A 26,711-nucleotide genomic window follows, 5' to 3' on the forward strand; every position below is an offset into this window, starting at 1 on the left:
TAGATCTCGTCGTCCTCTACAAGAAAGATCGTTTGCAATTTTCCCGTATCTCCAAGGGTTTAGGAGTTATTGAGGAAAAACGAAATTTGTTGCGAAAAGTTCGCTGATTCGACGGTGGAATGGTCGGATTTTGTCAACATCAATAAAATGCCATATAATCATATGTAACTCATTAAATATCGAAATTAGAAGAAAAGTGCACTATTTTTTATTAAAAATTTTCGATATGTTGACAAAAAAAAAATATGTTACGAGCATAAATTTCATTGGTCGTATGAAGTATCGGCAGAAATGAAATACGGTTTCTCACGTTTTCAATATGCTAAATTATTTGAAACAGAGAGCGTGAACTGGAAGGGTTCATTTGGCGATCTCTCGTTTCGCGTGTACTATACACATCCCGGGACAGCGACAAATTTTCCAGGTTGCCTTTAGGAAACTGACAAACTGCTCCGCGAGAAATATGATTGGTAGTCTCTCGCTCTCCCGCGGGACCTAACGATCCGGGGAAACCGGGAGAAAGGCGAACGAAGCGCGGGTGCGAGTGTGCGTTATACCACGTGTAAGAACGGCAGCTTGTTTCGTCGACAAAACACTTCTTATTGGTAGCAGCCGGCATTGTGCTCGCGGCTATACGTTACGCTAAGGAGGCGAAACAGCCGTGGCGAAATATACTCTTATTTCTCTCCGCAGCACCGCTATCGCCCCTAAAGCCTGCCTCCCTGTCTGCCCCGGTGATAAAATCTTTCTGATAATTTATACGATCCGCGGCCAGAATGCGACAATGGACGTACCCGCGCTACCATTACCGAGTCAGCTGGTTAAAAAATGTATAATCGAAGAAATATGTATCTCTAAATCAAAAACGGGATTTCACAGTGAACAATCGAAGAAAACTCCTTCTGCTCCAGCGTTAGTCTTCCAATTTAATTACAAAATAAACAGTTCAACGCATTAAAATTAAAACGACATGTCCTCGAGTTTCTCGGTTTCGAAATCGACTGAAATTCAGAGAATTTGAACGTCAATTACGAATTGAGATGTGGCCGTAATATACTTCGGTTGAAAGTTGAGAATTATCGGATAACTCGTGGGCGGGAGTGTACTTTCGCGAATACACGCATGGGCGTAGCTAACCGCGGTCGTCTTTCCACCTTCACTCTATTTTTTCAACCGCTATTTTCCTACCGCGAACCATTTTCTCATCGAGTTTTATCTGTTTTTCATCTCTCCGACATACGGCGCGTTTTCATTGCAGCAACGCGCCCGTTCGATACGTTCTTTAAATTTTTTATATCCCATTCCTCGTCCTTCAGTTTCAGTAATTTCCCTCGGTCGTGTCCTCACGTTGTCCGCTGTTTAATTTGTTCGTTTCTTTAACTTTGCTTGTTCTTCGGTCGTACTCTGCATATCGGCGGAAAGTTTCCGATCGCCTCTCTTTTGCTTTCAAAAGTGTAATTTCGTCGCAAAACTAGTTCCTGCATGACCATTTACTTTTTATGATTATCGTCACTGGTTTATACTGCTTGCAAATTGCATAGACCTTCTTTAAAATCGTTCTTGCCGTTTCTGACACAATCAAACTTTTCCACGTACGTAATACACGTTCGCAAGGCTGTTGTAGCCTTCTTTCTTTACGCCGGGTACGCTTGCACTCCACCATTCTTGTCCCTTTCAATCGCTTTTTATTTTCTCTCCCCCCGTCCTTCCGTGCCATCCGCGTGTGTATTTACATATGTACTACCACGAACGTACGGTCTAGACGTACGTGTGCGTGTGCGCGTTGCGTGGGTGTCGACGATGGTTATATTTTATGGAGAGAGCCACGAGAGCGCTCGACTGGTATACGTTCGACGGTGACGTCTACCGCCTTAAGGGCCGTTTCATCGTGACACTGATCGCCAAGTTCAATATCGACTATTTCCAAGCGAGCGAGCGAGCGAGCGGGCGCGAGTGATATCGCGAGACGCCTTAGGCGCAATTATAGAGACTTCGTGACACACGGCCCTTCCGCCCTCGAGCTACGTCGGCGTTGTAACGCGTCCGTGTGTTTCTATTAATACGTAATTATGCGCGAGCGTAACCCTTCTCCGCTGGCGAAGTAATAAGGCGATACTGTTAATTATTATGTCATCGGGCAAATCGCGCTAGCGTCTGGCTAACCGAGGTACGTAATGTCAAATTCTCGTAGCCGTAAAAGAGTTATTACAGCTCGAGATAGGTTGTAAACCGTCGTTTAATGAAACCGTTTCGCTGCTGATATTTACAAATACTACCCTCGGATAGGTGCTTTCGTCGTTAGCATAATTAAGGGAATTATCATAATGTGCTGCCACGATAAACCTGGACGATGAAGGCATAAAAAAATTATTATCAAGCAGCAGTTAATGAAGCTCGAAGGTTCTCTTCTTCCTAGACGGAAAGCTTCTAAATTACGAAATTTGCAGGATTATTATTCTGTAAAACTGCATATATAGTGGACTGTTAAATGGAGTCAAAGAAAACGGTGGGGTAAAAATCGTTCTCGATGCAAGGCTGCGCCAGGGAAAGGTCGAGGGGTCGCTCGATCGGCGTGAAACTAGTTTAACGAGAACTTCGTTGCGAGTTACGATTCATAAAATCCCACGCGCCGCTCCCTGCAACGTCCAACGACCGAGGAGGAAAGTTGTTGCTACAGGTCAAGGAGACGCGTGATAAAGGGTCGACGGATTTTTCGGGGGAACAATGCTGCCGCTGGGCTGCTGCCGGGCTGTCTTCCAGTCGCCGAGCCATTATTCCTTGATCCCCGCCCTCTCCCTTCGACGGGAAAATAAGCTCCCCTCGCGAGCGAGACCGAAGCTTTATGGATATTGCCCAAGATATTTTCGGATAACGTTGTAAGGTGATTCGGGAATAAATTGATCATCCCCAGTAGAGAAGTTCTTTATACCTCCCGGTCGTGACAGTTTTTTAAGTGAACTTTCCTGGCTTCCGGGACCGACCTACCCTTCGTCGAACTGCTGATTCCATTACTTTGTTTAATACACTTCAATCAAATAAACTATACAGTAGCAACGTCTCATCGAATCGATATCCATGGAAGATACGTCGAGATGTTGCGAATTATTTGTTGAAAAAGCGAGATACACGGAATTGCGACTAGAAGGTAATCCTGTGTAAAAGCCAAAAGCCATCTCTACACACTTTGATTTGAACTTACAATTAGTAATGAGTCGAGAGTCAAATCACGAAATTCGTAGCATTTAGTTTCTTGTTTAGGGGATACATATTCCAAGGCTGGAAAAGAAAACGAGATGAAAGAGTAATCCAATCGAAATCCTCCAATTAGGTTTCTCGTTCTAACTTCAGTATCTCCGGCCGTCCAGAGTCTCTTGCTTTCCATCCGGAACCTTAAAACCGACGCTCGTATCGCTAACAGTCTTGCCCCGGTATCGTTTTAATTAAACAACCGCGCTAATTGTAAGTGCGTCCGGTTCAGCTACGGAATCGAAGAAAATTATCGAGCGCTACTCTCAATAACCCCCGAGAGCGCGTATTTTTCACCAATTACGTCGACGGTAGCCAGCTTATACAACCGGGCGAGGATTACGCGAGAATCAACGAATTTCGCGAGGACACGGGAGGGTGAAGGGCGCGATAGTGGTGGAAGCGCGCGTGCATATCCGATGAGAACGCGCTTTCATGAAATGGTAAAATACGAAAATTGGCTGGCATTCCAGGAACGGGATTATTGGACAGGGTACACGTGCAGGAAAAGCTTTACCGCGCCGACCGGCCGGCGGCCGGTGTAGGTAGTAGTACGGCACGTGTACCGAGAGAGCTAGGCGGTCCGCGACGCGTATTTCGAAAACGTCTGTGTATCGATTCCGACGGAATTCGCAAACGCGCCCCTGAATCGCGGGGATTGTTGCCACGCCGCTTATATTTACGAGCCACAGCTGTCCGATTGGATCTACAATTTACTACCGACGCGTCCCGTGCACCTGCGTTTTTTAAATTATCTAACGAGCCCCCGTTCCGCGCCGTGTATAACCGCGTATGACGCGAGTTATCCGACGGGGTTCCTGTCTCCTGTTTGATAGTTCGCTCCTCCGGCGATTTCCAAATAACTCGTTCAAACTCGCAAGGATATAACATTGTGTCAGATGTATTATTTCTAAAATTTGTAACATCGAGACTGTCCTGACGTGAAAACGATAGCTATATAGTAAACAAGTAATATTAGGGGGGAACGTATGGAATATCATTTTTTTTTCTCGAGGAAATTGCCCAATTGTTTTAATGCAATAACGATTTATACCAAATGGAACGTACTTATGTGTCCCTTCTGTTTTTATGATTGCAGATGAAGTAGATGTGATCGGCTATACGAGCAACCAGTCGGATACCGATGATCACAGTAGCGTGCAAAGCAGCAGCGACAGTGGTGTCGCAATGTCCACCTCCAGGCTGACCCTCTCCGAAATGATGGACAATCTTTAGGTAGGTAATCTGGATAATATGGATTCATTGAAATCGTTCAATAGAGCAAAACGAAAGCCATCGCTTAACATCATTGGAAACTATATTAACGCGACTAATTTGTTATTGACTCATACGGAAAATCTCGGTTAATTGATATACCGTCGTGCTCGATGTCCCTCAGAGCAATTCGAATCCAAAAATGAAATTGTTGCTTGCAATTTGATTCCTGTTTCCCATTTTACGCAGTAGATTGATATTTTTTTAATTAAAAATTCGCCCGTACATACGGGATCGATAAGAGCCGGGTAGTGTAGAGAAATACGCGTTTAATCAAAAATTCTCGAAAAGGCTGAACAAAAAGTCACGTAGGAGGAACACGGAACTAACAAGCAACGTCCGCGTTGGAAAATGAATTTTAAGCATTGGCATTCGATTTTTTTTTTAACAGGAGAAAATCCTTTCTGCCACCCGTCGCTCGTTCCATTCGTTTCGCTCCACGATTCCTCCAGATATTGCAAGCTGCACAAAAGTTTTTCTAGCAGGTTTTCGAAGCCCGTATTCAAAATACGCCGTCGTAGACTTAAATGCCCTTTCATCCCGCGTTTTTTGTAACACTAATTATATTCAGAACGCGGCTGGTAACAACGCGACGGTAGCCAAACAGTCGGACCTTTTTCTTCTCCTTCTGATTCAACAACGAAGCGTTAAAGTCACGTTCTAAATTTAATAGCGTTAAGAGCTCCAGTTGAAAGAGCATCCTTAACGGCACCTTCTGAATAGGAGCCATTTTGTAAATGCGTTTACAAGCCGGACCTCGTAAACGCGAATGTTCGGCATGGAAAAACTATTTTTAAACTCTCCTCCCACTCATCGCCCTTTGCGCATTGAACATTCGGATAATAACCAGGGCAAAGCGGCTACGACGCTTTTTCACATTGCACAGAATCATTACGTTTACATCCGAATTACTCTGTTCACCGTTTTAATGATTACCATTAGCCGGTTAACAGGCTAGTAAAATATTTTACGTTTCGCTCGCAGGGCCCTACGGTTCGGGGGAAGTTTAATTAAGCTAACGCGCGTAACGTTACTTTTTCTGGGCCGACCTGGCTATTCATTAAGCATTAACTTACACGGTTCTTAACGGAAAAAAAGTCTTTTCGCGAAAACCGAGGCCAAGATAATTGTACACGCGTAATGAAGAAAAAAAAAAAAAGGATGCTCAAAACCAGACAGTGGAGTAGATTAACTGTCCCGAAGGGAATAAGGTAGCCAGCGTAGTTTTTCCAAAGCTCATTCGTAATTATCGTGCAACAAACTAGCGAACGAAGGAGCGGGGAGTGAGGGAGGAAAAGTTTCCACTGTAATACACAGAGTGTAACGCGCGCCGGGCGTGTGAAAATAAAAGGACCCATTCGCGGTGTAATAAAAAAATATCGCTGTGTTCCTTAAACCGTTCCCCGGGGAAGCGTATATTTCGTTTTCGAGACGCACAATGCCTGCCGCTATGGAAAGTTTAAAAAACCCGGGACCCGGGTTTATTACTGACGAAACTCGTGGCTTCAGCGAGATTGCAAATTTTATTTTCATACCGTTGCGTTGCGGCGGACGGCGTTCTGAAAAGCCGTTAAAAATCCGAGGAATAATATAATGCAGCCGTTCGGAGAGCGAGAATCGTGTCGAAAAATGTAGGACTCCCGACAGTTTTCACGAGGTGCAGCTGCAATTTGTGTTCCTTTCCTAGGCGAGTCTCCTTATCTTCCACGGTTATTTGCTTTTTCGTGAGCGGAGCTATCTTCGCCGGGACATAAAAATCCGTACGGTAATTTAGCTACTGTTCTCGAACTGCACGAAGGATTTTTAAAACATCCCGTTATTTAACGAAAACTGTAGGACGTAAATCTCTCCCTCTTTTTTTCCTTCACGAATACGGCCTCGCCCCGAACGTAGCAACATCGGGGCGAGGGCGCGGGCGATGAAACGGTGGAAAAAAGAGGGAGACGTAAAAAAGCAACACGGATCGTCGACAAATAAATTCTCACGTCCGTACCTCTGGGCTATTTGCAGACAAAGAGGTGGCACGGTGGCGGCGGGAGAACGTGGAGGGAGAGCATTTGAGGACGCGGAAGAAGAGAGAAAGCGGAGGACGGAGAGGGCGAGGAGACATCGAGCGAGGGGGTTGGGCGAACGAGGGAAGAAAGAAACATGGAAGAGGAGCGCGAAGATTGACGGCGTGCGAGCTATCGGTAAGCGTACACGCAGCCACGCATCACCCCTTGGCGCACCCTTTCACCCGTGGGTCGCGGGACGCGCGCCGCGACGCCCGTTTCGAGGGGGTGCCAACGCGGTATGTACGCGCGTGTACGAGCACCTTGTCTGACGTGGGTGGTCGCTCTAAGATGAGAGAAGACGAAGAGGAGGCAAGAGAAACGACTTCGAATAACCCGAATCGCTGGAGAATCGTTAACGACTGATAAATGTATGTGATGCTTCGGAGATCGATTAAAACTTGACCGCGAACCGAGAATAATGGAACCATCCTTGTTCCTGGAAACACGTAAGAAGAGGAAACGCTACCCTGATGAATGACGCGAGAACGAGAAAGAAGCGCGAGAAACGAGCGAAGAGGAATAACCGAGCGGAGTGTCGCGTGTAAATTGTCGATCAAGTATTGTAAATAACATTTTTAAGTGAGACTAAATTTATCGAGTGAAAGCGGGAGAGAAAGAGAGGGAGAGAAAGGAAGAGAGTAAGATGGAGAAACGAAAAGCGAATTCCGAGCGTTTCTTTCTCGGCGCGAGACCATCATGGAGGGAAAACTGTCGACCATCCAGCGTACGGTTTTTCTTGGGGATCGATCCTTACGAGAAGATCGAATCGATCGGCGTGATCACCGGGGATCCCGATATGGAGAACGACGATTGATCAGACGTCGCGAGGTTGGAACGAATCACCGTTTTCGTAGCCTTGATCGATCGGTGCTCAACGAAGTTCGTGGAAAATCCTAGCAATAAGCGCGTGCCGGCGCGCGAAACACCGAGCGGAGCATAGCTTCCACCCACCATCCCCGAGACCTTTGTCGACCTCTTCGATCACGATGATCGCCCCCGAGATCTTGAGAATCGAACACGCGCTTCGTCGGTTGGATGAAGAGGGAATAAAATACCAAGCGACGGGAGTACCGAGAATATTCGCCGCTCTATCTTTTCAAAAGAACGGGACGAGTGGAAGAAAAAAAGAGTCAAAGCATCGTTTCGTCGCCGCCGCTGTCCGCTTCACCGAACGCGCAGAGGAACATCGTTCGGGACGGGCGAGATTTAATTTTTCAACTTTATTTTCGCTTTCGACGAAAAGAGGTGCACGCTTCTTTGTTCACGCATCGTGAAGGCCCGAAGGTGTCCTCGCCGAATGGAATTCAATTTGCATTTCCCTCGAAAACAAAGGGCGAATGCGCCATGTTCGCATGAACGGAGAAGAAACATGCATAAAAGAAGGTACGAACGAGGAGTGACGTTTTCACGACTATTCTCGATCGCCGTACGACGATCGAGATGTCGTTCATCCGCGGGACGCCTTCAGCGCATACCTCGTGCCAGAGGAGCCTTCATTTCCCACGTAACGTTGCGACCCACATGATCGCGGGAAAATAAAAATAGTTGAACGGGAAGAATTGGCTGAACGTGAAGCAGCAAGTTGGGGATGAAGAGAGAAGAGGACGAAGAAACAGCGATCGCTCTGGTAGAATGTATATCGAGTTAGCAAAATCTAGGGTGAAAGAGTGCGGGCGAAAACTGGAAGTATGGGAACAATGGAAGTTAATTGCGAACAAGCTCGACGTAGGCCTGTCGACAGATTTCTGTGGGAACCGGGTATGGTTAATTAACGAAACCGTAAGAACTTTCATCTTTCGACGCGTACACTCGTACTAGAGACCAGGGTGGGGGCGAGAGAAAAAACCGCACGGAAACGAAAGAGGATGTGGGGGACGGGAGGGAAAATCGAGGAACGAGAGCGTACACATACTCTTCTGAAGTGAGAACATGTGTATTTCGTACACATATACAGACACACGGTCGAGCACATATACATACACACACACAGACAAAGGATCCTCACAAAAAAGCATTAAAATAAACCAAAAAAAGAAAAAAAAAACGAAAAAATGAGTTTAAAAAAGCGCGTAACACGTCGTTACGTAAGATCGTATAATTAAGGGAGGTGAGCCGCCTTTAACGGTGAGGGCGGCTCGTGTTAATCTTTAGTACGTGATAAGTGAACGTTTTAAGAGCATCGTTTCGTTGTAACAACACACGCATTCAAAGAGTACAAATTCCTGTAAGTCCCTCGTTGCTTGTTCGAGGCTCGGACCGAGGAACACCTGTTGTTGTTGCGCGATGATCGCGCGTTGTTTCCTTCGAGAAATCGGCGTTTCTTAGTGTCAGCGAAAACGATACAAATAGGCGGGGAGGGTAGGCGGGAGTGAGAACAAGACGAGAGGCGTGTAAACGTACGCGGAGTACGCGAGCACGAGACCGGGTAGCAGCAGTGCTTCTGGCGTGCGCGAAAGAGGAACGGCGCGCGGCGAGAAGGGTGAAGCTAATTAGGGGTAAATGTCGCGGCGGGGAACGTTTCGGAAGAAAATAAGGTCGTACAAGGGTCCAAAGAGATCCGGGAAGGGGGATCGATCGATGGGAAGCCTGTTACACAACACGATCGCTTCGGGGGACAGAGATCGACTGCCTGGTTAGGAACTCGGAGTTTCCACTTTGCGGCTCGAGTAGAACTTCTCCGGGGAAAAGCTAACGGGTTACGGTCAATGACTTCTATTCCACCGTTTCGGATTTCGGATCTTGGAAACGATCGTTCGAGCGGCCTTAATTGGTGCAATCGGGAAATTATACTATGTTCGTTCGAAGGAACTGTTTTCTAATGGTTGAACAAGGGGCGAGGAACGATTCACGTTTCGGTTGAAAAAATTGTCAAAGCGTCGTTCGTTCCCTTCGAGGTTTTTCAGTAACGGACTGACAGGAGATCGATCCCATTTCCTGGGTCGAGGAAGCGAGGCGGCGGAGTTATTCGAGTCGAGTTTTCTGGCTAGGTTTACGCAGACCAGATAGACTGATTACCAAAAGTAACGAGTGATCTCTGATTAAAAAGTAACAAAACAAAATAAAAAACAAAACGGTTTTAAAACGGCGTTAGTTTGTAAGGAAATAAAAACGGGGAAAAAAAAATTAATCTTTTTTACGGGTCTCAAGATCTCGGGATGGGATGGTTAGGGGAACCGGGGTGTACGGAGAACGAGTGCGAAATTTTCTCGCGGGTAATACTCTCCATTTTAATTGCGACATGAAAAAGAGGTCATTACGGATATTCGGATAGCAACAACAAAGATCACATCCGGAGCTGAGAAACGAAAGCATAAAATAAGAGATCAGCGAAAAGGCAAACGACAGCCAATACACGAGAAGGGGGAGACGTTTTCGAGTATTGTACGTTGAATAAACGGAAATCGAATGGATAAACGCGAGGAAAGAAGGGGGCCGGGAGGGGGGGTTTCGAAATCGAGTCTCGAATCCCACCAGAAACTGCGACCAAGCCGAATGAGATATTTTCAGCGAGGCGAGCCGCAATTTTTTAATATTAAACGTAAACGATACTCCCGTACAGTCGTTGTTGTATCAACAATCGACCATATTCTATAGCTGAAACGCAATCATATTGGTTGATGCAGAAGATTTACCACCGCGGCCGTGTACACACATTAAATATAAACCGGGTGGGACTCGAGATCAATCGAGGAGGACGAAGTGGAAAAAGAAGAAGAAATAGAAGTAGAAGGAGAAACGATCGCGCGTTGAAAAGGCCCTCGTCTGTCCTTTCAAAAAGTTCAGGCGATCGAGCGGAGTCTCGATGCTGATCGTTTTCCGTCGGGGGAAAGCTCTCAAGAACGCCTCCTTCGCGGCGGACCCTGCCCTTCTTTTCGTTTTCCGCTTGTGCACGCGCCACCCCAGATCGATTGGCGGCGAAAAACGGGCAAACCATCGCCGATACGTGATCTTTTAACGTAATTTATTCTATTTATTCGATCTCTCTATCTCTCCATCTCTCTCTCTTTCTCTCTGGAAACGTACACTGTCCGTTATGCTAAACACTTTTCACGAACATCTATCGCGGTCTCTATTGGCTAATTTCTTTTTTTTTTCTTTACTTTTCTTCAAAGCGTGTATTCATCTGATCGAACACTGCTTCGCCGATGCCCGTGCTATCACGGATCGCGACATCGCTTTAGCGGCAATGGAGAAACGTAACCGATTGATTTATCGTCCAGCATCCGTTCGCAATTATTCGAGCTTCTTTATTCTATTTTTAACCGGGAATTGCAATTTCGTGTTGACTGTCGTTTGCCAAAGTCGATAGGCGAAGAAGATAAAGGATAAGGAGAGAGACGACTACACGCCGTTGATTTTCGACAGAGATAGAGAACGATAATTCACGAGCGACGAGTTACGGATGTTTCTTTTTTTCTGGCGGACGATATGAAAACGAATATTCAGCGAAAGAAATGAAAAGGGAGGAGAAGGTGACACGGGGCTTGGGCGGGAGTAGAACGAGGGAACCACCAAGAACCACCACGGAGCAAAAAGATAATGCAAAAAGTCAACCAAAAAAAAAAACTACACGCAAAGAAAGGAGAAAAAAAGCATAAAGAAAATTACACAAACGTCTGCAAAGCAACAAAAGGGAGACCTATTTGAGGGAGGTCGGCGGGAGGGATAACAAACAAAAACGAAAAAAAACAAATAATTAACATTTTACAAGTAAGAAGTTTCATTAAGTGATTATTAACGATGAATGTGTGTGTCTCTTGAACGTGTAGATCGTTGATGAACGCACCTTCGCGAAAGTCATAATTCCTATTTTATGTTTTATTTTCTCTTTTTCTGTTCTTTCTTTATTATTTCCTTATTTCTATATATGTATATTCGTTTTTTCTCTTTAACGGTCTTTTCACGCGTTCGCGAACTTTTGCTTTCGTTTCGTCGTTGCCATCCAGTCGTTGTACGTGCCGTAAAAACATCTCTTTAAAAAAAACACACACACACAAAAAGAAATAAATAATAATAATAAAAGAAAAACGATGGATCTTATCGTTTTTTAATCTGGGTTCGTAGTACCTTGTAGCAAGATAAAGATGTATGTATTCTATATATTAAACAGGGACACACTCGCCCGATGTATTGCAATTTGTTTTCGTCCATCAAGGATCGATGAAACATCGAGGAAAAAAAAAAAAAGAACTCAAATTGGACACCGGCTGACGTTTGTATTCGTCAATGCTGATTTTTTGATAACTCAACGTGGCGCTCGCGTGTTTCCAAACCACCCTCGCTATTTTTTATTCAACTGTATTCCCCGTCTTTTAATACCGAGTCAATCAAAATTGACGTGAAACGTTTCGTACTATGAATTCGTACTTCGGAGCCTTCGAAAACTCACGATGGTCGAAATTATTATTATTATATATATATATATGCGTGTATATTTTGTAGTTTTTAGTTATTTTAAATAAACGTCGAACGCCTCGCAGCGGATAAAAAGCAGAAGTGAAAATTGTGCAATTGGTTGAATCAATCAATGACCACTGGTTTACGTTTTAGAGATATATCGGGCCAGTCTGTTCCCATGAAAATGTGATATTAAAATTAACACGGAGAGAAGAAAATTCGGGGAAGCAGAGAAACGCGTGGGGGGGGGGGTTGGGGAGGGGGAGGGCTGGCAGGGAGGGTGAATCAAGAAGGCGAGAGGGCGTAAACGGGAAAGATCGATGCACCGACGCATAAAAATCTGGGAAAGTCTCAGGCACGTGTGTGAGGAGGGATTGAAGGGGAGGAAATAAAAGAGACAGAGACAAAGCTTCGGGGAGGGATTGGACGTTAGCGTTAATTAGCGTGAATGATTTATCGCGAACGACGGTGTGGGCACAGATCATAACAGCAGCAATATGAATTGAATCCAGTATTGAGCTGACAAAACGGACGAGAAAAATAACAAAAAAACTTGTTACTCCAGCCGCTAGAAATATATGTAAGGTGTATAATTCAAACGATGGTACGCAAAAGCTGCGGTTCGTTCCGAGCTCAAGGGTGTCACGAAGTTTTCGATCACTCGATCGTCTCTCGGTGTCGCGCCGGGTGAGAATAAGAAAAAAAAAATAAACGTTCGTCATTCGTTCTAAACTACCGTCGAGTTTTATGCGTTTAATTGAGAATGAAACGCGCCTTTTCCAATTCCGAAGACGAACACGCGATTCGTTCGAATAGAATCGATTTATACGACGCGGCTCTGGAACGGAAACCACCGAGAGATCAGACGTTTTGTTTCTTCATTTATTTTCCCCTCGAACACAGCGAAATCGATCGCGAAACGCTTGAGCTCACTGTGCGTATCACGCGGCCCTCAGTCTAACGTTTAAGGAATCTTTAAGTAATACTTGATCGATAAACTAAAAGTAAAAACAAAAAAAAAGATGATGGACGAAGATAAGGAGGAAAAATACAAATATGAAATAATAATGAAAAAATGGGTGTTATTTTTAGATGTCTATTAGATTATCAGAACCAGAAAAACTAAACGATAAAAAAATGCTTAAACATAAAAACGAATAAAAAAAAGTGAAGAAAACCTACTATTAATAATACTACTACTACTATTACTACTACTACTACTGCTACTACTACTACTATTACTACCGTACTTGTAATAAGAATTTAAAGAACATAGGAACTTAGTTGATGCGATTTCACAAATGATGCAACTTTTTGAGAAGAGCGTCCCTCTTTTTACGAATACCTGCGCAGGACGGACTCGGTCCGTCCGGACTATCTCGTCTTAACGTACTCTTTCTTCGAGCAGCCAAAAAGAAAACAAAACTGAGCAAAGTTAAATGAAAGAACCGAAATGAAATTAGAAGCGAAACAAGAAGAACGAACGAACGAACGGGCGGAAGAAAAATAAGTAAAAAGTTAAAAGGAGCGAATCAGTAGAACCTTCCGAAACCGGTATCATCGAGCATATTATAGTTAATCCTTTTCACCGTAACCTGGACGTGTCACGCAGTCCTGCGCAGGTGCGACTAAAAAAAAAAATAATCGTGGGCGTGAAAGGGACGAAGACGACGAAGGGCGACGAGCGGTCTTTTTTCTCCCTCCCAAAGAAGCATTGTGTCGTCGTCGTCTCCCTCCGTCGCGCTCAGGGACACCTTTTTCCTCGAGACGTTTTGCCGCTTTCATTGTTTAGATGATTACTATTTAACGACAAAAAAAAAAAAAATGAAAACGAGAAAAATCGAAAACGACGAAGTCCGTCGTGGAAAAGTTCAAGGCGAGTAACGACGATGAAAGGAGAACATGGAAAACGGTCAACAGAACCATTTTAATAACCCAACACAGCGCGTCGTCGAAACGTGTTATTATTACGAGGTGGCTTTTCTTTTTCAGAGAAAACAAAATACCAAAAAAAAGTAACAAAACGAAAACGATGAAACAGACAAAAAACAACAAAAGACATTTCGTAAGAAACGGAGAGATAGAGATGGGGAGAGAGAGAGAGAGAGAGAGAGAGAGAGAGGAGAATGTGAGTGAGTCGTCTCCTGTTCCACCCAACCACAGAAGTTATCACGCGTAGATTTATTTGTAAACGATTTGTAACTCGAGGATCGTTCGTAGCAAGTTAAAAACCGAGTCACCGATTCCTCGCAGCCGAAAGTTTCCCAAGTTCTAGCGTCGGACGCGATCAGTGATTTCTCATAGCGAAATCAAGTAGATTTCTATTGACGAGCGAGATCGTCGCGGCAGATGATCGCTAATAAACTCTCTACATATGTATGTATTTAATCCCGTCACCAGAGTAGCCGCGAGCAGAGCCGTTTCCGGGGACTCTTTCCGAGGGAGGAAACGGTCCTGACGTCCCGGTGCATTTGACTCTACTCGTCCGGTGACCTGAACGAACTGACCTTATCTCAGGGCATTTCGAAAATTCGAATTCCACTCGCTGAAGGGAAACTTGAAGGCTGACGAGGAACCGGAGCGTAACGGGTTAGCCAGAAAAAGGGGGTACGATAGGGCTGGCGAGAGGGAACGAAAGGGTGGATGGTAAAAGCGTAGGTTTCACGGTGCCGACGTTGCGTTCGCGCAATTGCCGCGTGGCGATACTCCTTCAGACGAAAACTGCGGTCCTTTCCTCGGTCGTTGTTGAGCCACGTAAAGCTGCCACGAACAAAAAAACGTCTCTCTGGCCCCCGGGGGCGAGAGATTGCGAAGGCGAGGGGGTGGGAGAGAGGAGGCGACGAGAGCCCGGGCAAGGACGATCCTCGAGAGGTGGGTGAGCATACGAGAGCGGTTTTAAACCGACGAAACGGCTTGAGAAGGGGAGAAACAGGAGCGAGCGTGTGGGGATGGGAAAAAGGGATGAGGGAATCGCGCAGGACAGGTGAGCGCGGAAGAGGATTGCCTGCGCTGGAGATCCAGGAGAATTTTCGCGAAACGGAACGGATCAAATGAGAGAGCGAGAGAGAGAGAGAGAGAGAGGGAGGGGGAGCGTATGTGCAAGGGAGAATGGAACGGAGGGGTGAGAACAGGAAACGAGTGATTCACCGTACCGAGACAGGGAGTAAATCTCTCGTCGCGATGAGCATTTAATCAACGGTTAGGGGATGCTTAGCGAACTTAATCTTAACGAACTGATAAAAATAAAATGAAGAAAGAGAAGCGGGCGTGGAGTGTTCGGGATACTCGCCGAAATTTTCGACAGTGTCGCGAAAACCAACGGGAAGTGGGTAGCGAAGAAACAATGATGAAAGGTTGAAGCAGGGCTTTGAACAAAAGTTTGGGAGGGTTCGGAGAACATATGAATATGCGTTAGGCGAAATACTGGTAGAAAACGTGAGAGAATGTAAGTAAGAGAGAGGACGAAGAGAGATCTTGGTGCGCGTGTTACTGGATATATACGCCTAAAAAATTGAGAGTTTCAGCAAAGAGAAATGTGTTGGAGGTGAAAATGATGTGAGTAAGAACAGGCGCGAAAGGCGGGTATAATGCGTGAAACGATGAAACTAACGAACTGCAAAGTCAGGGCTGAGGTAGGAATAGAAATGAAATGGATTACAAAGCAAGTTAAACAAAAACTGAAGGCACGTTCTGTCAATTTGTCAATATTGTCACGATTCGATAATGATCGATTGGTATGCCTACGATCGAACCTCCATTTACCGGGTGGATGTATGATGATTCAGTACGATTCTTATAATTATCATTATTATTCTTAATTAATTAATTGATTATCATTATCGATTATCATTAACAGTGCGAAAGTAGGAGTAATAAACCAGAAAACAGAGAAAACAGGAAACAGATGATGAAGCAAAAATCACAAAAAAAAAAGAAAGGCAACCACTTATATTATTGTAAATATTTACTTGTAACTGCTATTCATATTGCAGAGGTTTTGTTCTCTCAAGAAATGATTTCCTCGATTCTGCGGGAAGAAAAAAATGAATAAAATAAAATTTGTGTATTATTATGATCCGTGAGTCCTTTTTACTTCCCCTTTACACACTCGCTCCGAATCAACGTGGAGAAAGAAAATGCTACAACAGTTTCTCATTCCTCTGTAGTGCCCAAGCCTAGATCTCGAGCGAGATTCAATATGATCCGCGCTATCTGTTTTTACGCGATCGCGAATGTGTTCTTCTCTTTGGAATTCGAAACGGCAATGCATACCGCGAGGCCAGCCGTGGCAAAATTGAAATCCGCGTCGCGTTACGGTCCTGGTTATTTTTACGGCTTCGAAGATAAGTTATCTTTCGGCGCGCACGTGTCGATCTCGCGTTTTTATTTGTTCCTCCGTGCGATTTCGCCTGCCTTTCTCTGTTCTGAGCGCGAAAGATCAAACGCGATACGCGCGTTCTGTCGCCATCTCCTGGATTTATAACCGTATCAGAGTATTGATTTCTAACTCGTGAGCAAAAATTACGGTACCATCGCCCGTTCTTTCCTAGGGCCGAGGGTTTTAATTTATTATGAGCCGCGATCGAGTCGCGACGCCGATATGATAACGCGTACGCACACGGACCCGTTATCCTGCCAATATGCCAGATTATTGAATTAGTCCGGGACCGGTTGCGTGAGCATGAGCTTAAGTGTACACAGCTCCGCTTTAGAATGGAAATGCCTCGAAGTACTAAAATATTCAACTGTTTGATCATGGCACGCATTTAATGTACAATAATTATGCATCGCGCTTCGTATATTCGCAAATCCCCTGATAAATAATGCGCAAAAGTGCGTGCAACCAGTTCAGCATATCGAACGATGGATATTTACGCATACATATCGTTGAAGTAAGTATAATACCCATAATGGAAATGCGAAATTATCAAATATTCATTTAGCTACAAAATGATTTCAAATACTGCCTTTAAAATTTCTTCAAATCATGTTGATATCATTGTTCAAACGTATTATTATCTAACACGTGACGCTAAGTCTGCGCGAGAATCTCAATTCGGCTGGAAACCGAAGCGGGCGCTAATTCAGCGGAGTTCATCTCCTGCGAGTTCCTCTTCCCTAAAGAAAGTGCGCTTGCAATCCCAGAATAGTAGAAACGCGAGACGAGAGGTACCGGACAAAAACCAAGTGCTCATCCCCGAGTTCAATCCGGAGGAAACATGCGCATCCGCCTGTTCCGACGGCAAAAATACTCCCGTCCGCGAGTACTCGACGAGTGTAACAAGATCTGGGAACGTCAGGGGGTAAGTTCGTCACCGAATTGGATCGACGGGATGGAAGACCCGGGGAGAACGAACGCGCGTGACGTCATTAGACCTAGCTGGCTCGAGAGAAGCGTGTGTGCCTCCGCACAAAGGATGCCTGTCGTCCACCTCTGCCGGGGCTCGTGACGTAACGACGGTGAAGCTCGCGTTGCTACGCACCCCACTAATTACGACCAGCGAGCGCAATCGGCCCCTCGAAGCGAAATACAGCCAACAAGCCGCAGCGGAGCCCGGAGCCCTTCGAGCTTCGGCCTCCGGGCGACCGAGTTCTGCGAAAGCATGCATCACGAGCACGCGCTACTTAACACATTTCGTATCAGTCACGTAAAAATACGCCTTTTTCATTTTATCACTTGACCCTCTACTATCCGGTGCAACTTTCAACTCGTGTATGATGTAAAAGTTACGGGACATTTAAAAAAAAATAGAAACAGCAGTGGTGGATGTCTACATAGAATTTTTCCCGCTGCAAAATAGAATTCTTTGTCCTAGTTAAAAAACTTCTACTGAAGCGACTGAATAGCTGGAGATTAAGCTTTGGTATTTGAAGTAAGAATAGATCTTAATCAACACGTTGTTGCATTTTTTAATACTTCACATTGTAATGGCAAATATAGAATAGTCGATATCATCGCTCTGTTTGAGATGAGTCTACTTGACCGAAGGTATGTAAACAAAACGACGATCAGCAGGGATGGATTCGATCTCGGGCCAAGGATAGTTGGAATTATTAAACTGGTTATATTTCGGGACGCGAGCGTTCAGACTTCTGTGATCTCGTAAATGTCAATAGTACCGTTTCATACAAGAGAAACGCTTAAAGATAGAAATAAAAAGGAGTTGCGTCCATCAAAGGAAGAATCAAGAAGAAAATTCCTTGGTCCATGTATATACAATTTCTCAAATACTTCTTGAACTCTCATATGAATTAAAATAAAACGCACACAGGAAATTATAAAGTAACTATATAATATATGTATAACATTCTTCAGTTTCACTTACCTTAAACTCTTCTCTCTTGTATTTTATAAATGTGGCATTCTTCAATTACAATTAAAGTACTCACTAATAACACCAAACATTATAAAAATAAATGTACTGACACTATTTAAAATAAATAGTGGCAAATTCTAATCAAATGAGGAAATCTGAATAAAGAGCATCTCGCTTAAAATTGTCTCCTCGAAATAGTACGTGCAGTCAATGAAACAGCTTCAATTGTATGCACTGTTAAAAACATTTTTCGATTCTTCGTTTCACGAATAATAAATGTTTCAAATTATATTTATGCATAAAGATTATTGAATTATTTTCCTTGGTTTGTCGTTAAGGAAATAAATAATTATTAATTTAAACTGTAGGAAATTCTACTGTTGCGGAGATTAATATCACGTCATTAGATGGTATCGAGAAAATATTTTGTAATTTCATAATTCAATCTCGTAGTCAACTTTCTCGAGATATAAACCCGCGGCGTGGAAAATTTACGACTCACCTATCGCAGAATAATCAAGAATACCTTTCCGCAAGCTAATACCGTCGACACTGCTGACTCATCCTGAAGATACGTCCGTGCTAGAATTTGAAATAAACGATGATAAGCGTGCGTATTACCTGGGAGATTTGTAACGAATGTGAATGATTGGACTTGCACAAAAAATTTCTAATTCAGGGTTTACGTTTGGAAGAAAGTTAAGAAAAAGTATTTCTTGCCCTTCACATATTTGAATAAAAAGGGATGCTATCTTATCTTACATTCGTCAAAAATGATACAAATAGCATGCAAATGTCATCCAAAATAGCCGTTAATTTTACTCACTACAAATGTCCACACAGTTCCACCGATTCAGATTCAGTAAGTGAGTTAGAGTTCATCTTTTATCATTTCCCTTTCGCACGAAACAATAGACGTTTCCACGAGTCAAATACTACCGATATAGATGAATTTTGTGTTAAGTCAATACAGTGGATCCTAACTGACAGAACTTTTTAAAACCGAAATGGCGATACCAGACTTGCATCAAATTAACAACTGACTAGCATTTATAAATTAGCTGATTGACTAGTGTAGTCGTCGGTATCTACAAAAAAAATGATAAAGATACATGATAATGTAGATCTTAATGAGCGTAGAAGATATTACTCGTTGAGATTATGCTCAGAAAAATTTCTCAGTTGACTCCCGTCGTGCGACCGTCTCAAATATGGCTGATACGTCAGCCAGTGTGCAGTTCGTGCGGTGTGGTCGCCCGTTACGGTGGTCTGCGTAACGATCTATCTCGCATTATTACGTATCAACCTAAATGTTTCGCGTTCCGCCAGCAGATAACGACAAGAAGAGGGTTCACTCAGCACAGTAAGACTGTTGTCATCACATGCTGCGGGACAGACGACCAAAAAATGGCACCAACGCGTGTTATTCTTATGTCCTGTGGCAGTTATAACCCTCCGACGAACATGCATTTAAGAATGTTTGGTACATATATATCATTGCTTACAATCAATATCGAGTCTTTACGAAAAGCTTGGTTATATGCATCTTAGATTTATTTTATAAAAATGTCATACTTCGTTGTCTGAATGAACTGTAGCATTGTTAACATAAGAAATGTAAACAATACAGTTGCTTGTTACGAACTCGGATTAGACTTCTATACAATCATCGAATTCTCTTCTATGAAATTCAATTTTAATACTGCTTCTAAGTCAGACTTATTGTGTTCGATTGTACATAATCTTTTATTTACAGAAATTGCCAGGGACCATCTTCACAGGATGGGAACGCATATTGTAGTTGGTGGGATAATGTCTCCTGTACACGATGCTTATGCTAAGAAAGAACTGGCTAGTGCGACACACAGGTGTGCTATGTTAAGGCTGGCCTTGCAAAACAGTGATTGGATTCAACTAAGCGCTTGGGAAACCAGACAGAATGGTTGGACAAAGACCAGGATATGTTTGCAGCATCACCAGAACTTATTGAACTCATTGCTCTTTGATTCGAATAATGTTAAACTCAACGTACCACCGGAAGATCTTGAATGGATTCCAGAAAATGTGAAAAACAGTACAGATCGTACACCGATACAAATTAAACTGTTATGTGGTGCTGATTTACTAGAGAGTTTCGGAGTTTACAATCTCTGGGCTGAAGAAGATGTAAGCTAATATGCTAAGTAATTTAATGGATTTACATTGATTTAATAAAAAAAATATACATTATACCTTTCAATTTGCAGATTGATTCCATTGTTGGAGAACATGGTCTCGTGGTTATTACAAGAGAAGGTTCTAATCCGAATAAGTTTATATATGATTCAGATATTTTATCGAAACACATGGTAACTAGATATTTAACTACGCTTATGCTCGTCGTGTATGATTTTTGCATTTGTTTAACTTTTGTCGTGATCTATTTCTCTGCAGCACAATATATACATAGTGACCGAGTGGATACCGAACGAAGTCAGCTCAACTAGGATAAGGAGGGCATTAAAACGAGGTGAGAGTGTCAGGTATCTTTTACCAGATGCTGTGATCGATTATGTCTATAAACACGGGATTTATGACGCGAAATCAACAGCATCATCAATGTGAGTCTAAACGTAATTCATTTGTAACGATAATTTACATAAATAAGCGGCGAGACTTAATAGGGTATGCTTCAGTATAGGTGTAAACAAGAATTTATTTTTATGTATTTTGTATGAGAAGTATATATTTTTATAGCATTCATATTCCACATAGTTGGTGAGTCAGAACATACAGAATTGGTTAATCTAATAAGATATTGTAAAGTCTTTGTATAAAGTATCTGTATATTTTCTGATCAACAATTATCCCTTTTAATTCTCAATAATATCGACGCGTTATTTATGTTTAATTGCCGATAATCTATAAGATAAACTCTAAAGAGGACTAAAAATATTCAACATTCGTTATATAAATGCAATACACATTGCATAAATGTTTTTACAGTTTAAATGGCGTGAAAAGTTAATTAAAAAATAATTGTTAATACTCTGTTCTATTTTTAAGAATATTTAATAATGTTATACATATGTACATATATAATCAGTCTGTATAAACAAAGATTATGTTGTTATCATACTTTTACATATGGATAATATTTGTGAAGCATTTGTCTTTATTGAGTGTTAAAAGGGTTAACAAGTTTTGTATAAATAATACAATATATTAATTTAGTCTATGAAGAGTCTTCCATTTTTAAAGTCGAATTTCTACAACTTATTTTCTGTAATTACGAATAAATTTTAATAATCGTATATTTTACACACCTTCTGTTACGTTTTTGGATAGTCATATTTAATTTGGTAAATGCAGTAAGACTACCGATTCACGGGCGAAGGAATGTTCCATTAAAGTAGAAACATCTTTCGAGAAATCAGTATGTTTTAATTCCTTAAAAATCATACGTTCAATAAAGAGATCGATGAAACATCTTTGCCTTTGAATCGGACTGCTACCGAACACGAATCTAACGAAGATCATGTAAAAAATAGTGTCTTGTTTTTCACGCTGCCAATCTACTTGGACACTGAAGTAAGTTGGAACTGACCTCGCCGAACGCGAACAATTACTTGACCATTGATCCTAAGTATCAAAACACGTTTCTCACGCCGTCGCCTACCGACGTTACCATGGAATCCCCGAGTCCGATCGAAATAATATCCATCGACGTTCCTGACGCCGTTCTGCGTAAGAATATCCAGAACGCGACGAACGTCGCCTGCGTCTCCTCCCGTCACGCCGGCGTCGCCGGCGGTCTCGAGGAGGCGCGCGAGAAATTCATTAGCGCGCTAGTCACCGAGAACGGTAACGCCAAACACGTAACGACCGCGAAGGCCGCGTATCCAGGTCTCGCGAAACAGATCATCGCCACCGAAACCGGCGAGTCGCAGATCCTCGACGAGGTAGGTTTCGCTGACGATGATAAGAGAGTCAGGAAGATGGTCAGGGTAGAGCCCCGGTCGAGTCAGCTGGAGGAGGTGTCCCCAACCGTCGCCACCTCGTCGAAACGCGAGAATCTCGTTAAACCTAGCGTGAGACCGGTAGTCAAAGTTAAAGGCAGCGTAGCTGCGTCGGACGATACAGATATAGTTCGCGTCGAGCATGACATCGCCGAAGTAGGATTAAGGAGTAGCAAAGATCGCGACAGATCGATCTCGTCCTCGGCTGTTTCGTCCTCGACGATATCGGCTATGGATCACGGTGGACGCCACGAATGCGCCTTATCCGACTTTAAGGTGGACAAGGAGGACTACAGACTCACTGGGTACGGCTTGGACGGCACAGCCGAGGACGAGGTTCAGGACAAACAGAAACATTCGCGATTAGACAAACAGCAATCGACAGATTCTATTGAGAGTTTGGTAGAGGCTCCGCCCCTCGCAGACGAGCTCGCCGATCGAAGGGGAAGCGACGATCAGGACGGCTTCCTCAACGACGGTGTTCTATGCTCGAACACGCAGGTCTTAGTGTTAGTCAGTGCGATGATTCACAATTCTTTCGATAAGGACGGCGCAACATTGATCGTCGACGAGAATGGGATACAGGGTAAAGGGGAGATCACGATATACAAGGGCGAGTCGGACGGTAGTATCGATAAACTGAGCCTGTTGGTGCAATCACCTGTTCCGTCGTCGGTGAGCGACGAGAGCACCGTGAAGATACAAGAAATAATCGACGACGGATCGAAAGATTTTTCCGATGATTCTTTGACCATCGACGAAAAATCTTCAAAGAGGGACACGAGCCTGGAAATCGATGGTAAGTACGTGAAGTCCGTCGTGAATTCGCGCAAGAGCCCCAGGAAGACGAAGAACGAACCTATTCGCGTGTACGAAGACGAAAGCGATGAGAGACGAGTGAAGAAGGTCGAGAAATTGGAAAAGAGGTGCACCGATTCAGGCACTCAGTCGGATGAAACGTTTTACAAGACTGTATCGAAATCTTCGAGAGCGAGGAGTCCCAGGAAAGAGAAGTCTCGATCGGGCGGACAGAAAACGGTCAGCAGTTCGAAAATTTACGAGTCGTCGATCGTCGGCGACGAGAGAATGAAGAAAGCGAAGCGGCACGACGAACCACTGAAGGGCAGTTTGGATTCGGTGATCACGACGAACGATTCGAGGACGGCTTCTAGAAGACGAGCCAAGGGCGAGGAGATGTTCTCGAAGAAATCGAAGAGTTACGAGTCGTTCAAGAAGATGCAGGAGGTCTGCTACGAAGATCCTTCGAAAGCTGACAGCACCTCTCAGTTAATTACGACTAACGAGCTGGACATGCAAACCGATGAATTCTGTTCCGTCTGTTGCTACGGGAACGAGATGTCCTTAGCTACGGAGGAGATAATCGGCAGTCCGGTCCACGACAATTTCTACACTTTGCGTTCGAACTGCAGTTCGATTGCCGACGAGGACTCGACGGAATGCGACATATGCAGCTCTTGGAACTTGCAAGAATCGACAGCCGGGATAGATCCGAACTTGGTCTGTTCGTCGGCGGATTGCGATCAGATGTACGAGGTCTGCGAGATCTGCAGCAAGATGTGCTCCACGTATCCCGATCAAGAGTCGTTCTCCAGAGAACCCGTGGACATGAGCCATGTACTCGACCTTTCCTCGATGTGTCTTCCCAAGGATAGCTCCAGGTTCGGTGACAGCGCGATAACCGATCCGTCTTTGGACGAAGACAGCTTCGAAATTGAGAACTGCGGTTTTCAGTGTCTCTCTGAATCGATGGACGACCGAAAGCTGAGCGAGCCTGACAGAGAGGAGCAAATATCGAAGTCTTTCACTATCTCCGATTCGAAAATTTCCAAGAAAACGTGGGATAATAGTAAATATTTTATTCCTAAGGACGAAGTGGCCATCCTGGCCAGTGGCACAAGACGCATGAATCGGAAGGGATCTTTGTTAAAAAAGAAACCGATCGAAGATCCTGTGAACGTTTCTCAGGATAAACGACGCTACTCCTCCGTGGATAATCTCCAATTAGCGAAACCGTCTTCCAAGAGTAACGAGAAAGTTCTCAGGCCGAAAAACAACAAGTTGATTGGGTCCGCGGATAACATACGGGTTTCCAGGAGTTCTAGGAGATGCAAATCGTTGCAGAGGTCGGCGGACAACGTTCGATACATGGACTCCGCGGATAATTTGGATTCGCTGACGGAGAGTTTAGGTAGGGAGGACGAGATACAGGAGGGCGTGAATTGGATCGAAAACCCGAAGGTCAGGGACAACGAGACGGTGAAGATGATCTTGACCAAGCATGGAATCAAGATAATCAGCGAGAAAGAAACCGCACTGTAATGAAGGAATTAAACTCAACGAAAAAAATCGCTCACATTAGTTACAAACAAAAAGAGTTACAAGATATTATATNTGTTATACATATGTACATATATAATCACTCTGTATAAACAAAGATTATGTTGTTATCATACTTTTACATATGGATAATATTTGTGAAGCATTTGTCTTTATTGAGTGTTAAAAGGGTTAACAAGTTTTGTATAAATAATACAATATATTAATTTAGTCTATGAAGAGTCTTCCATTTTTAAAGTCGAATTTCTACAACTTATTTTCTGTAATTACGAATAAATTTTAATAATCGTATATTTTACACACCTTCTGTTACGTTTTTGGATAGTCATATTTAATTTGGTAAATGCAGTAAGACTACCGATTCACGGGCGAAGGAATGTTCCATTAAAGTAGAAACATCTTTCGAGAAATCAGTATGTTTTAATTCCTTAAAAATCATACGTTCAATAAAGAGATCGATGAAACATCTTTGCCTTTGAATCGGACTGCTACCGAACACGAATCTAACGAAGATCATGTAAAAAATAGTGTCTTGTTTTTCACGCTGCCAATCTACTTGGACACTGAAGTAAGTTGGAACTGACCTCGCCGAACGCGAACAATTACTTGACCATTGATCCTAAGTATCAAAACACGTTTCTCACGCCGTCGCCTACCGACGTTACCATGGAATCCCCGAGTCCGATCGAAATAATATCCATCGACGTTCCTGACGCCGTTCTGCGTAAGAATATCCAGAACGCGACGAACGTCGCCTGCGTCTCCTCCCGTCACGCCGGCGTCGCCGGCGGTCTCGAGGAGGCGCGCGAGAAATTCATTAGCGCGCTAGTCACCGAGAACGGTAACGCCAAACACGTAACGACCGCGAAGGCCGCGTATCCAGGTCTCGCGAAACAGATCATCGCCACCGAAACCGGCGAGTCGCAGATCCTCGACGAGGTAGGTTTCGCTGACGATGATAAGAGAGTCAGGAAGATGGTCAGGGTAGAGCCCCGGTCGAGTCAGCTGGAGGAGGTGTCCCCAACCGTCGCCACCTCGTCGAAACGCGAGAATCTCGTTAAACCTAGCGTGAGACCGGTAGTCAAAGTTAAAGGCAGCGTAGCTGCGTCGGACGATACAGATATAGTTCGCGTCGAGCATGACATCGCCGAAGTAGGATTAAGGAGTAGCAAAGATCGCGACAGATCGATCTCGTCCTCGGCTGTTTCGTCCTCGACGATATCGGCTATGGATCACGGTGGACGCCACGAATGCGCCTTATCCGACTTTAAGGTGGACAAGGAGGACTACAGACTCACTGGGTACGGCTTGGACGGCACAGCCGAGGACGAGGTTCAGGACAAACAGAAACATTCGCGATTAGACAAACAGCAATCGACAGATTCTATTGAGAGTTTGGTAGAGGCTCCGCCCCTCGCAGACGAGCTCGCCGATCGAAGGGGAAGCGACGATCAGGACGGCTTCCTCAACGACGGTGTTCTATGCTCGAACACGCAGGTCTTAGTGTTAGTCAGTGCGATGATTCACAATTCTTTCGATAAGGACGGCGCAACATTGATCGTCGACGAGAATGGGATACAGGGTAAAGGGGAGATCACGATATACAAGGGCGAGTCGGACGGTAGTATCGATAAACTGAGCCTGTTGGTGCAATCACCTGTTCCGTCGTCGGTGAGCGACGAGAGCACCGTGAAGATACAAGAAATAATCGACGACGGATCGAAAGATTTTTCCGATGATTCTTTGACCATCGACGAAAAATCTTCAAAGAGGGACACGAGCCTGGAAATCGATGGTAAGTACGTGAAGTCCGTCGTGAATTCGCGCAAGAGCCCCAGGAAGACGAAGAACGAACCTATTCGCGTGTACGAAGACGAAAGCGATGAGAGACGAGTGAAGAAGGTCGAGAAATTGGAAAAGAGGTGCACCGATTCAGGCACTCAGTCGGATGAAACGTTTTACAAGACTGTATCGAAATCTTCGAGAGCGAGGAGTCCCAGGAAAGAGAAGTCTCGATCGGGCGGACAGAAAACGGTCAGCAGTTCGAAAATTTACGAGTCGTCGAT

General features: G+C 44.1%; 2 protein-coding genes across 7 annotated transcripts in view; both read left to right on the plus strand.

Annotated features, from left to right (window-relative positions):
* The window catches only part of Mxd (MAX dimerization protein), a 181,146-nt gene extending 169,392 nt beyond the window's left edge, over window positions 1-11,754 (plus strand). For all 5 annotated transcript variants that reach the window (XM_026812618.1, XM_026812619.1, XM_018022654.2 and 2 more), the window contains exons 7-8: window positions 4,346-4,482; window positions 6,532-11,754. In XM_026812618.1, coding sequence (XP_026668419.1) covers window positions 4,346-4,482 — 137 coding nt within the window. In that variant the 3' untranslated portion in view covers window positions 6,532-11,754. The remainder of the gene's footprint in view (window positions 1-4,345; window positions 4,483-6,531) is intronic.
* A 7,632-nt stretch (window positions 11,755-19,386) lies between these two features.
* Window positions 19,387-26,711, plus strand: part of Nmnat (nicotinamide mononucleotide adenylyltransferase) — an 11,194-nt gene continuing 3,869 nt past the window's right edge. The window contains exons 1-5 of one of the 2 annotated variants that reach the window (XM_026812607.1): window positions 19,387-19,772; window positions 20,046-20,455; window positions 20,536-20,637; window positions 20,723-20,889; window positions 21,861-24,662. In XM_026812607.1, coding sequence (XP_026668408.1) covers window positions 19,451-19,772; window positions 20,046-20,455; window positions 20,536-20,637; window positions 20,723-20,889; window positions 21,861-24,627 — 3,768 coding nt within the window. In that variant the 5' untranslated portion in view covers window positions 19,387-19,450 and the 3' untranslated portion in view covers window positions 24,628-24,662. Of the gene's footprint in view, window positions 19,773-20,045; window positions 20,456-20,535; window positions 20,638-20,722; window positions 20,890-21,860; window positions 24,707-26,711 lie in introns of those variants that run through there. The other variant, XM_018022641.2, reaches the window with a different exon arrangement.

The sequence above is a fragment of the Ceratina calcarata genome, unplaced genomic scaffold, assembly GCF_001652005.2.
Source record: "Ceratina calcarata isolate Rehan_Ccalc_2016 unplaced genomic scaffold, ASM165200v1 scaffold291.2, whole genome shotgun sequence".
NCBI lineage: Eukaryota > Metazoa > Arthropoda > Insecta > Hymenoptera > Apidae > Ceratina > Ceratina calcarata.